General features: G+C 41.1%; 1 protein-coding gene across 1 annotated transcript in view; it reads right to left on the bottom strand.

Annotated features, from left to right (window-relative positions):
• PKHD1 (PKHD1 ciliary IPT domain containing fibrocystin/polyductin) overlaps positions 1–13,152 on the bottom strand; it is a 263,656-nt gene that overhangs the window by 119,078 nt on the left and 131,426 nt on the right. Inside the window, exons 44-46 of the mRNA XM_052810279.1 lie at positions 11,996–12,130; positions 8,644–8,779; positions 6,710–6,956 (exon numbers count right to left, since the gene is read on the bottom strand). Of these exons, the coding sequence (XP_052666239.1) occupies positions 6,710–6,956; positions 8,644–8,779; positions 11,996–12,130 (518 nt within the window). The remainder of the gene's footprint in view (positions 1–6,709; positions 6,957–8,643; positions 8,780–11,995; positions 12,131–13,152) is intronic.

Raw genomic sequence — 13,152 nt, 5'->3', positions numbered from 1 at the left:
ACAGTGAGTCTCAGCTGGCATATCTGGCTTGCATCTCTCCAGCCCTCAAGAAGCATCCAACTGGATTGTCAGGTTTTTCCTTGCAAGGAAAGAAAGTGTAGGGCTAGCAAATGCTGCCTCAATGCTAAACATATCTCCCCGCACCCAGAAAAATCCCAGACAACGGTCGAGCTGAGGTGGCAGGCCTGGGGAAACATCTTCTCTTGCATACTCATAAGCCTGTTCAGGATCCGGCTTTGCTGCCAATACTCCAGGCTGCAGGGTAAATGGAAAGGGGTCCTACCCCCAGAACCAAATTTCTCTTGGCTGCTTTGGTGAGATGTCTCAGATGCCAGAAATACAGAGCAGGAAGAGCTGAACCTCTGAAGTTTAGCTGATGTCTTGGTTAACTGAACAGTCAACAGCCAATGATTTAATATTTGCCTTCCACGTTATGTCACGGGAGCCCCGAGAGGGCTGGGCTGTGAGGCCAAGTGAGTGTGTAAGCTGCCCCGTGTGTGAATACAGTTATGTACACAGGGGGGGATACAGGACCAGAGAGCAACCGAGCATGTCCACATTGAGAGAAGTGTGACTGTAAGGGTGTTTCACAGCAGGTGGGTGCTCATCTGAAGGCACCACAGTAAGTAAATACCAAAGGAAAAGCAAAACTAGAGTAACCATTTGAACTCTCTTCAAGACTCAAAGACACGGAGGTAGGGGGTATGCTATTCTTTTCACACTAACCCATCAGGAGCGGCTGGGTTTGCAGCAACTGAATGCGTGCGCTACAGGAGAGGATATTAGACCAGATTTAAGAATTAAGGCTATAAAGAAGAAAGTTAATCTTTTCCTCTGCAGCAGACTAGAGAAGAGGGAAGCAATAAAAGGCTTGAAACTACAAGACTGGTGCTGAGCAAGTCCCAGGTTTCCTCAGCGAGAAGGGGAAAGCAAATGAAAGGAACAAGAGGCAAACTTCCTTCTGGTGTGCGCAGCCGCAAAGTGTTTGGAGTCCCCTTTGCCGCAAGGTGCTGCCTGGCTGCCGATTATTCTAATGCTCTCCTCTTGTAAAAATTATGCATAATGTGAAGAAACTTTTAAAGTCACTTAATCATGTTATGACAATTTTTTAATGAAAATTTGTTTTAATATTAATAGAGACTCATATTTTCATGATAATATGGGTAGTGGTGGCATTTGGAGCAGCCGTATCTAGCCTGCAGCCATGCTGTGCTGTGCCATGGCATAAGCTGTTCTTCAGACTACTCAATAACTTTCTCACATATAAATTTATAAAGACTTTTATAAGCTTCAATTACATTTTTAAAAGACATAAAAACCCTCTTTAAAGGGTGCTTAAGTGACACATTAGTTTAACTTTCAACTGGACTTTGTGAAGAAGGCTTTTGTGACAGCAATGCCAGCTTCAAAATGGAACCCCATTGCCCTGGAAGCTGTTGGATGAAGCAGTTCAGGACAGAGAGTCAAGAAATGCTCAAGATACTTGTTTTCTTTTAAAAAAAAGGCTTCTAGGGTTTGTCTGTAACAAAAACTTTTTTTTTTTTCCAAACATATGGTTTAGGGAAAAAAAGTGCCAATACACTACGTGCATTCTTGTAAATTAAACAGCACAAAGATAAAGAGTCAATTGCCCACATAGTAACTTAAATAATTAAAATGGTCCCAGACGTGCTTTTAGCTCGCACCAACCAGCCCTATCCCAGACAGCTCCCAGGAAGGGGATCTCTCCTAAAAGGCAGCGCTGATGCAACTTCCCTGCTGGTTTGGAGGCTAAGAAGGTTAATAACAAGGCCACAGCCAAGCCTTCCCAGTTGCCCACAGGGTCAGGGAATGAGCTGTTGCCATACTAGGACTCCCCTCTCAAAATCCATTACTTGCCTCAGCCTTTAAGATTATTGGAGCTGGAGTCCATCCCTGAAACTCAGAGGAAGCAAAAAACCCACTATCTCAAGCCCCTCGCGCTTTTTATTGAGGAGCACGGAGAATGCACCACTCCAGACTAAGAGAACACACAGGAGATGAGACTGTTTTACTGCTGTTACCTGAAACCTTCTCCTTGTACAATGTGACTTCATACCAAAATGAGGATGCTCTTGTGCTATTGCTTTGGCCTGATGATCAGCAAATGTGGGTTCAGAGCTTAATGCTTGGGCTCAGAGGCTTGTAATCTGTTTTTCACTCTGGTTTTGATAGCACCCCTGCTTTACTGGCTACAGACCTTACCACGAGCGGTAAGCACAACTAGCAAGTTGCAGATCTGACAGGTCGCATACTCCAGGGCCTCGTAGAGCACAACAGAAAAGATTTCTTCCAGAGCGATTTTTAATTCTTTGCTCATCAGAAACTAAAGAAAGCCAAGCAACAGTACTTTCATCTTTTTACTGAGATTAGATGAATCCAAAAGACTGCACTGTTAGGAAATCTTTCCTGTCACCCACCTATCTTTATTCTCTCTACTCAACCTCTGCCAATTGCTCCTAGTCATGTTTTGTTGTATTAATCCTAAACTATGCCCTTTTTATTGCAAACACTCTTCAAATACATCTGGACAAAATTCACCCTTTCTTCTTCCTCCACCCCCTCATCCTCTGGTCATGCTGTGGATATTTTATTAACTGACTTTCATTCTTCATCCCCTCCAGCTCCTTTAATTCCTCACCCTGTTCCTCTACCAGGTCCGTTTTGGAGCGCTGTCTGTGTGACTGAAGCCTCCCTGACTCACCGCATTTACTTGGCTGCATGCTGACACTCTTTCAACTTAACGTGATGGTGATTTGGCTGGTAGGAGCTACTCAGGAGAGAGGATCTGGAAGCAGAGAGGATGCTCCCACTCTCTCGGGTTACTCTGTTAAGTACATAGTCCTCAAGAGGACAGGCTAACAGCTGGCTTCTTCTACTCGGACTGCCAAGTGTCTTTGATGTGTGTTGACTCCCAGCTCATGCAGATGAATAATAAAAAAAGGAAAGAAAGGGGACTTGCTTGAAATAAAAGGTTGATTGAGAAGTGCCCAATCATTGATATGACTAATCTAAAACTCTTAATTAATTTATTGGGAAGACAAAGTTTAGGCCAAGGCTCAAACATTTCCAGAGTTCAACAGCAATGCTGCAGATGACCTTCCATTTGTACTTGCTCCTTAACCACCTTTTGATGCTGAAAGAGGAACAAGGTGTATTGCATACATTAGCTGTCACGAATTATTAATATTTATGTTGTGAAAGTATCCAAAAGGACTCATCACACTACAAGCAATGCTGTGAGATGCTCTATCCACCCACACAGCATTGATCCAAAGAGCTCTAGTCCATAGAATCAAAGTAAACACAGGCTAGAAAGGGAAGTGATGTGCCTAAGACCTCATGGTTAACTGGTCCAGAAAGACATCTAGCACAGTTGTATTTTGTCTTCTACCCCGTTCCCTTTTTGTTAACTCAGAATGATTCCCAACTCTTAATTTATTGCAGACTTTTGTTTTCATTATGAGAAACAGTAATCACATGCAAAGCCTGCAGGTAGCTGAAAAGTCTTACATTTTCCCCTTCAATGGAACATGTGATTATTTTTTCCTCCTATTTGGGAAGGGGTTTTTTTTCCTCCTTCTTCTAAAACATGAATTATAAGGCAGATATGAATTATTAATAGCCCTCTGACAGACCACTTCAGGATTTCTGCCTGTGTACTACTAACCTGAAACAGCAAAAAATGGATAATGGTTCAGGCTTGTACTTCAAAAAGAAAGTGAAATGTTGAGCGGGGTACTGGGAAGGGAAGATGAGCATGGGAACAAAAGCAGGACTGTTGTTTAGATCACTAAAAGCCGTTTCCACCCCCTTTCTTTTTATGCCAGGAATTCGCAAGTGTCCTCCCTGGGTAGTAGAAGCGGTGGCAGTACTTTGCTGAACAGTATTTCTCCACTGGATCTCTTTAGCCGCCAGCTGCTCAAAGGCAGGAACAAGTCCAGGCTGCGGAGGCACGTGTAGCAACAGAATTGAGCTGGGACAGCACTTGGGAGCTGTATGACCATTAAAGCTGATGGGAAAGACCTGGCTGTATAGCAGGACTGGGTTATTACAGAGGTGGGCTATGAGGCAGTGACAGTAGGAGGCTGAACTCTCCAAACCTATTTTCTATCCCTCTAGAAATTAAAAAAAAAAAAAAAAAATCAAAAGTGGCAGTCTGTTGCAAACTTACAGTAGACATGATTTACTGGGAGTATGAAGAGCTACCAGCAAGGAGGACATGTATGCTATATCATAAGACATGGTTATACCCGCACTGATAGACAGATCTTCTCCAACAAGACCATGTCTCATCCACTCATAGAGTGTGTAAGCACTCAGACACAGACCAGTGGCCACTCCTCTTCTGATAAGCTAACTGGTGCTGTGGCCAGCCCTCTGGCCTTGAGGCTAGCTGGCATGGCCTGGCTATATCCATACGATCAAGCTCCTTCAGCCTCCAAAACAGCGTGGGGACACCTAAACTGCCCTAGTGGAAATGGTTCCTTGGGTCATGTTGACCTCTAAATTGTACCCACAAATTGCCTGGACGTGGGATAGCTGTCCTGGGCCAAAACCATGCCAAAAAAACATGCCACAAACAGCTGAAACTGGAATGGGTTCAAAACTAAGTCAAAAAGAGAGATAGACTGCACTTACGTATATATGTTCATGTACAGATGCGCAAACACTCCCTGTGCTTGCATAAGTCACTAGCATCACAGTATGTACAGTCAGTGAAGCCGAAAGGGCAGTTCAGCTGACCAGCCCCTAAGAGAAAGATCAAAAGAACAGAGGCATCTAGTGCTGCTTAAAATGTCCCAAGCAATCAAAAACTTTGTTGTGAGATGCCAGATCTGATCGAGTGTCTCCAGCAGATCCTTACCCTTCTGCCACGGAGTGACAAGCCAAGGGAAATATCGTAGGGCATTTTAAGTAGCACTAGATATCTCTCCATGAGCAATCAAATCAAGGACACAGGTTTCCATCAGCTGTAATGGGACACATTGCCAGTGTCTACATGGTGAACACACATGTTCTTCTATGTTTATATGTCTTCAACCCAATTTGAATTCACTCATATTGAATTTCTGGCTCACCCGCCAAATCTTTCCAGTAATTTTTGATTGCTGAATAAGCTCCAAGAGCTACGTCACAGATTTACTGTAGTACCTTTCACCCAAAAAGTAATTTGTTCATTTATGCTTTGGGTTCCTCTATGATGATTAAGACAAGAAACAAATGGGTTTTCATTTCCATCTATAAACAGTGGTATTATCACAAGGGCCCATTGAAATCAAGTGAAAACTAGCATCTTAACACTGGAAAAGCAATTATCTAGTTGCCAAAAAAGTTCTGTCACTCACAATAACAAAAGTTTATTCTTGAGTTTCATATCTCCCTTGTACCGCTGTCTGATCCCATAATGTTGATGGGAAACCATAACTATATAGACTGAAACAGGTTGCTTAGGTTGTGAGCTTGGGTCAGTCTTAACAAGGTTTGATGATCTAAATTGACTCAATTCACCTCACAGCAAGCAAAGAACAGCAAAATAAAAGACCAGAAAGTCCTGATGAGGTGGGTAAGAAAGGCATGGCTCCAACAGAATGGCAGAAATGTATCTACTGGAAAGTTTTCTTTTAATTAAATACAGAATGAACTAATATCTTCTGTATAAAATGGCTATTCATTGCATGAGAGGTGGGCCCATGAAATCATAAAATGTTAAATCCAGTTTTAGTAGGAAACATAATACATGAATCTGATAGTTTATGAAATTAACAGCAGTGAAATCAGAAGGCAAAGATTTTCTGCTTAAGACATGAAAATCTACCTTATTCATGACCACTTATTCTTTGCGAGCATTTGGGGAAATCTCGCATAAAGAGAATAAATGGAAACCCTCTCAGAACTTGACTTAAAATATAATGAAAATCAAACTTTTTTTTTTTTTAAGACAGCATCTTATTATCAGCTGAGGTGTTTCCCTCATGATCTGGAAGTATTTTATAGGTCAGCACTCAGAAAATCTTGGCAAAGTTTGCAATTTGCCCACTGAATCTCTGTTTCTGGGGCTTGGCCATCAATCGCAGTTTGAAGATTTGAGTGTCAGTGCCCGCCTTGAGTTGGATTCTCATTTCTACAAAGGCCCATTTATATACCCCTGGTATTTTAAGAGTGACAAAATAGCAGTACACCACAATCTCCACTAAAAAGGCTCACTTAACATTGCCAGAATTGTCTCAGGACAGGAATCAAGACTATAGGTAGGAAACCAAGGTAAGACAGATAAGCAGCTTGCTGAGAACCTCAGAAAAAAAATGAACTTGGGCAGGTCCAAGTAAATAAAATAAACCAAAGACTGTCCTGTGGCCTGGATAATTCTTGCAGCTGTCTATACAGCTAAGTTCTCCTCCCCAAAAACATGATGACTACATCCAAATTGCCAGATGGGAATGCTCCCTGTGCTATCTCTCAAACCATGCCTGAGAACTATCTGGGTGAGAAGTAGCCAGAAAAAACAGCCAGAGACCATGTGGACAACAACGTGGACTAATGTATGCCAGTACTCAGGCTTTTGACCTAGTTTAGGACCCAGCAGAGAGGCTGGAGTCTTGGGACTGTGTTCAGACCCAGCAGCTCTCTTAATATAAAACATAGCAAGCGACATCCATGCCAATTTTTCAAAAGTGGAATGGTTACTTACAAATGAAGAGACATACGGTGGAAAACAAGGTCCCTGCCACAAACACTGCCACCAGAAGCTTGACTGAAGTTGGCACTGGCTGTGCAAGACACCACAAGGATATCTGTGGAAGGGAGGAGGTGGCTTCCTTTCTGCCCTGTGACAGAGCCGTCGAGATCCTCAAGGATGGCAGAGTGAGGAAAGGGGAAGGACACTTGGAAAGGTGAGTTGATGAAGTTCAGACGTTCAGCTCTCACTGTAAACCCACCTGAAGGAAACAAGCAGCATTTCAGAAAAAAAGACTGGTACCTCTTCAAGTAATAGGCGTGAAGACGTCTCTAGAGAAAAAGAGATTAGTTTCACTTCACCTTTGCTTTAGAAAAATGTCTGCTGAGTCAACAAGAAGGGGAGATTAAGCAAAATGAATAAATAGAGATGGTTGTAGGATTGCCACCTGTCCAGCACCCTTTTGTGATGGGACTTGTGGTTAGACACTCCTCTGATCGAGGTGCTGCTCCTGGTCCTTGTCAGTGACCCCAAATGCTTCTTCGCAAGTCCCACTGCCAAAAGTTACAGTCTCCAAAACAGTGATTTGTACAGATCCTTTCTGCCTTGTGTATAAGATAAATTCTTTAGAGATAAGGACTGTTTACGTGTGTGTGTAAATATATTTGTATGCATATGTAACAGCACCTGGCACAATAAAGCCCTGGCTGAAAACTGTGGCTGGAGGATCTCTTCATTACTGTAATGAAGATAGCTACAAAAAGGAGGAGTATTCATGCAGGCTAAAGCACAGGGGGGTTCTGAACACATTAATATTTCCAGAAGTGTCAGAAAATCATTGCCCCATGCACCATAACAAGTCAGCTTTGGCGTAAGTGTTCATGCACCGCATTTGGTTACTATGTGACTATCATATTGTCTGTTGCAGCCTCTCTGAGTCAGATTTTACTATTCCTTCTGTCCTTTGATCTCACCTCCTGAAGTCTTTTTCTCTGTTATGTTATTGTAGGGCAGTATACGTTTATATATAAATATATTTAAGAGGTAATTGCAGTTGGAACATTCTTCAAAGAGCCTTTGAGTACCTTTTCAAAGCTCAAAAGGATACTTAGTTTACACATGTTATCTTAGGCAAATTCACCAAAGGTTTAGGCTGGCCTGAGGTAGGAGCTTGGCGAAATTCTGTGAGGATGTGTCATAGCTATTAAAGAAATCATTGCTCTTGAAATTTTACCTCCCAAAATGAAGAACCAGTTAGAAAGTCAGTGTATAAAAACCGCTTCCACTGAGAAAATGAAATCAGTGCAAAAATAAGGCTACCTTTGTCTCAAAATACATGTGCAGCATGTGGCTTCAGCTAAATGATGAAGCTAATTCTTAGGGAGATTGTCTGGAGAGAACCTGCAGCCTCAGCCCTCGCAGAGCAGAGCAGCTAAAGGCTCTGATTTAGCCTGCCAGCAGTGTCAGCAAAATGCACACACTAAAGAGGGTGAGCGTTGTTGAGGACTGGTTGTTATGTGTATCACTACAATCCCAGCTCAGCGATTTTCTCAGTTCACCTGAGCTGCATACCATGTACAGTATTTATCTTGCATCTACATATCATCATCTCATGCCCCACCTCCCTGCTATTATCCTTCTGTCCCAGCTGGGAAAGTGAAACAGAGAGAGTGGCACTTCTGGAAACCATTTAGTGCTGTGAAACCTAAGCAAAGCAGGTATGCAAATACCTCAAAACCTAGCTCTTGATGCAAACATAGTGACAAGATTACAGAAGCAAAGCTGGGGCCAGTACTCCTCATCCCTATACAGTGCTTTTTGCAGGATTCAACGGAAACATCTTTCAATGGTTGTCTGTGGAAACTATGAACTTCTGAACATCTGAATCTGAAATGGGAGGAAGCCAAAGACTGTGGAAACCCTGCTAATTCAGAGTAAATCAGACTCACCCTGCCCTTGGTAACAGCCAGAACAAGTCCTGATTGCTGTGCAAGTGATCGCATCAAAGTTCCTGAAAGTTGTGTTGGAGATGAATAGTTGGTATCTTTTGGGAGTTTTTAGTCCTGCTGACATACAGGTCCCATCCTGCAATGAAGAAATGAAGAGCGCTGGGAAACATATCACCACCTCAATCTCCAAGTCTAATGAGTCCAGGGTGCAGCAACTGGCACACGGGGACGTGATTGCACTCACACCCATGGTTGTGGGGCAACGTATGCTGTTTGAAGGACAGACCTAAGCTATTGCTCTGCAAATTCTGACAAGTAACATCTGTTTAACTCAGCATTTGCAGTATGGGATAGTATTACATTCAGGGCAGCGATTGCCTTGTTTGCTTTGTCCGGATTGTTGCATACTAGTTAAGGTTGGACATTTGAAGGGAAAGGAAATTGCACATTCCCTGGGAAGAAAGAATCCACCTGGAAGGCACAGTGAGCAGATTTGTTTAGGGCCCCTTTTATTTTACCTTGTCTTGACCAGCAGGCAGGGAATTTCCCTACTCCACAAAGACGATCATCCTAATTTACGTTCTAAGAAAAACCTGACTGCCGAGATCCAAAGCCCTTTTGTGTGATTGGGGATGGGGGGAAGCATTTAAGCTAGGCTCTTTTCAAAGCTCTGGTTGACTTCAGGGTCCATCAGAATAACAAGAAGACAAGTGTATCAGTGAGAGACAGAAGAAAACATAAGATGTGAAAAAGAAGAGCAAAACCCACAGGTGATGGGAAACACAACGGACAAACCAGATTTTGTGGGGATTGTAGGCCATGGCACAGGGGAGGTGTACATCTCTCTGCCAATTTATCTTGGAGACAGGCCGGGAAGAAGGATGTACTCAGAGCTAGTAGGTAACCTGGAGGGGAAAATGCTGGCAGGAATGCGTGATGCTATTTCTGAGGCCAATAAACACTTTTGTAGGACAACTCTCAAAAGCCATAGTAGGGAGTCAATCAAGAAATCCATCCTCTGTGAAAACATCCTCTTTAATTGAAAATGTAGAAGGAAATGGACTTTTATAGTTTATCACTTCAAAGAGATGGTACTATCTTCAGTCTCATTAAGAGACAGCATCTCCATGACCTTTTTTACTCCAAGGCCAAAACACCCGGGGTGATGGTCCTGGTCCTTGTGCATCTTCTTCCAAGTCACTGCTAAGCAGAAATCCCTGGCTTCTGGTAACATCTCAGTCAGAAAGACTCTGTTGGTTTTTTGCTTACACTTGCCTGTTCTTCCACACCACTCTTATTTCTATAATTATTTTTTTAGTTAATTTATTTTATTTAAATAAATAGTAAATAGAAGAAGGGTGTGAGGTGATAATTCCTCCCTAGTGTGTGTCATCTGTCTCGGACCTCCTGCTTTTTCAGGAAGAAATGCTTTTCCTCAACTGGCTCCACAAAGACAATGAGTTGCTTTATGAAAGTATGGAAGAGGCTTGCTGAATGTTTAGGAAACTAATGAAAGTCTTTCCCTTAGCTTTTTTAGGCCCTGGATCTAGCCTTGCCACTAATGTTTTAATTGATCAAAGCCCAAATTTTTAAATGCCCTCATAGTTCCAGAAAACAATCTTGTTTTAAAGCACCTCTTTCAAAAACTGGAAGGGCTAGCAGAGAGGAATATCCAAGGTTCCCATTAAATTAATGTCATAAAGTTTTAATTGATATTAAAGAGACATCATTATTAAAGGGAGAATTACATAAATTAAGATGTAAATTATGACAAGGAGGCTCTTATCATGAGATAATCAAAGATAATCACCCCCCTGGGGTACTGCAAGAAACAAGGCACAGCTGAGCGCCTCTAAATCTCTTAACAAGTACAACATCAGAGTCCTTCCATGGATCCTGCAAAGCAAAAACAAAGACATCCACCCTTTGGTGTCCAAGAGAAATTCATTGTGTCTTTGGGATGCTGCAAGGTTGGACTGGTGAGGCCAGGATTATATCTGAGCTACATACTTCCAATAGATCCACTACAGAGGCTTCTTTCTGTGAGTTTCTAAAGAAAACTCATTTAAAACTCTTTTTCTGCCAGTCAGAGAGAAAATTAATTTCATAAACAACAATAGAAAACTAAGCAGGGCAAAAAAAGCCCTCAAAATCATGAACAAGCAGCTGTGGCCAGTTGTAACTAAAATTCCATTGTTATCCATGTTATTAATCTGTTAACAACCTGGTAGCCCCCAAAGGACTTTGACCAGCTGCCTAAAGAAATAATGGAAGAAGATCATATTTACTGCATAAATAAAAATATTACATTTTGACAGCATTTTTCATTCTTGAGTAAGCAAGTAGCACTCTGTGTTCAAGGTGGACCAATGATGCTATGAGAAAGCAGAGGAAACCAAAATGTTAACTAGGATAGAAATCAAATCTGTCGTACCCCCTTATTATTCTCAAATCAGTAAACTAAACCCAGTTGTGTACGGTTAACTGGTGTCTGTTTATTACAGACAGCAAAAGGTATATGGGAATTTATGTTAGAAAAGCTTACTTAAACAAAAATTATGATTTCTCTCAAAAATTCAGGTTCTGTGAAATTCCAAGGGTTTTCTGAGACCATATCAATCTTGGAAAAAAAACATGAGTAGGGAAAAAATTAACACTTATCTTACTAAAATCCTTCAGCTCATAAGTTGAACAGAAATGTGATTTTGTTTTTACTTTTGACTATTGTTCTATAAAGAATATACATGAATATGCATTATAACATAATGTATTATAACATCTTCTAATAGTTTCAAATTAAAATAGAAAAATCAGAGTCCTTGTTTCAAATTTGTTCAAAAAACTCTTCAAAACTTCTATACTGAAACAAAAAGACATTTGGGAAAAATGTTGCATTTTCCTGCAGAATGTAATCTCCACTTTCTCATCAGCTAGTATGAATGGAGCACCTGAAAAATGATGCAGGATCTAGCTGATCAAATGCTATTTCTCTTCTGCTGCTGCAAGCAGAAGCGACAAAATCCTCCGTTCCAGCAGGCTGGGAGAGCAGTACTGATGCTCCAAGTTTCTCTGCTTTATCACCAAATCAATGTCCCTTGCAGGTGCTGCTGCTAAAGGCATCATCTTTCCAAGGCATGGAAGACAGCTAGAGGACTAAGCAAACAGATCAGTGCCCAAACCTCATCTGAAGCTGTATTTATCTTTACATACAATCTGTTTAAAATCCAAGTTTTACCAAGGCTGCCATGGTGCAGGGGCTGTTCTTCAGGTTGCTTTCTTATTTCTCCAAATTCCTGTTTGAAGGGTTGCTGTGTAACTCAAGAGACATTGAAATAATTCCTGCAGTACTTACCTTTTGCCCAATGTGTCCAATTAAAACGCTATCAGCTACAGAAGTGTTTCCCAGGCTTTCTATGATGTCAATGCCAAAGTCTTTGCAAGCATAAATCCGGAAATGTTTGAGTTCAAGATTGCTGCTTCTACAAATCTATATAAAAGCATAATAAAGGAATGATGATAAATTAAAAAAAGATTATAACTCTGCTTTCTTTCTTTACAATACAAAGGGGAAGAGCAAAAACATACAAGTGTTGAATGTATATTTAGTATCTGAGAGTCTCCCCTTAATGTCTGGTTTGTGCTTTCAATTAATACTACAAAAATATTTACATACTGTTAACTTATTTTCATGTTAAAAAAAAAGAATAGTATGAAACAGAATCAATAATAGACAGAGTAAAAGTGCTCTAAATTTTGGGGGGTTTATTACTGAAAAAAATATTAGGGTAAAGAAGTTAATGTTTATGGCAGAAAGATGCCTTGAAAATAACCAGAGGTATTTCTTACAATTACCTAACAACAAGAAGATTGTTCCTAGAGGGAGCCCATGGAAAGAAGCAGAATAAACTTAGTTATTAATGTATGCTAGGTCAGTAACATACAAAGAAATTACGAGTTAGGCAGAGAAAACCACAAAAACAAAACTGCAAAACATCCTTTTGTTTTATTTCTTTTCATACAAATAAGCTTTTCCAGAAAGAGAATGCACCAGTCTGAAAAAAACCACAGTGAAAAATTGGACACCTTCAAAGGAAGAGCCATAGGATGGATTAGACTAGAAAACATGTCTTACAGAGAAATAAATAGAATCTGTTCAGGTCATCAGACTAGGGTTTAAGAAGATCATAGCCTGTAAGCACTGGTATGGGAAGAAAGCGTAAGTTAATAAAGGGTGGTGTGGGGTTTTTAATCAGATTAAGTAATAATGTGCTACAATAGCTGGAAAGTGAAGCTAGACAAATTCAAACAAAAAAAGTGCACATTTTTAACAAGGATGAAAAAATTCCCAAGCAAACCATTAACCCTATGAAGGTAACAGACCCTCTACCAACTGCAATCTTTACGAATAGCTCAGATGCACTAGGAGGATTTTTTTGGCTGCATGATCTAGTGGAAGGTGTCCCTGCCCATGGCAGAGGGGTTGGAACTAGATGATCTTTAAAGTCCCTT

This window comes from Harpia harpyja, chromosome 15, assembly GCF_026419915.1.
Source record: "Harpia harpyja isolate bHarHar1 chromosome 15, bHarHar1 primary haplotype, whole genome shotgun sequence".
Taxonomy (NCBI): domain Eukaryota; kingdom Metazoa; phylum Chordata; class Aves; order Accipitriformes; family Accipitridae; genus Harpia; species Harpia harpyja.
This window is presented reverse-complemented; position numbering and strand designations above follow the sequence as displayed.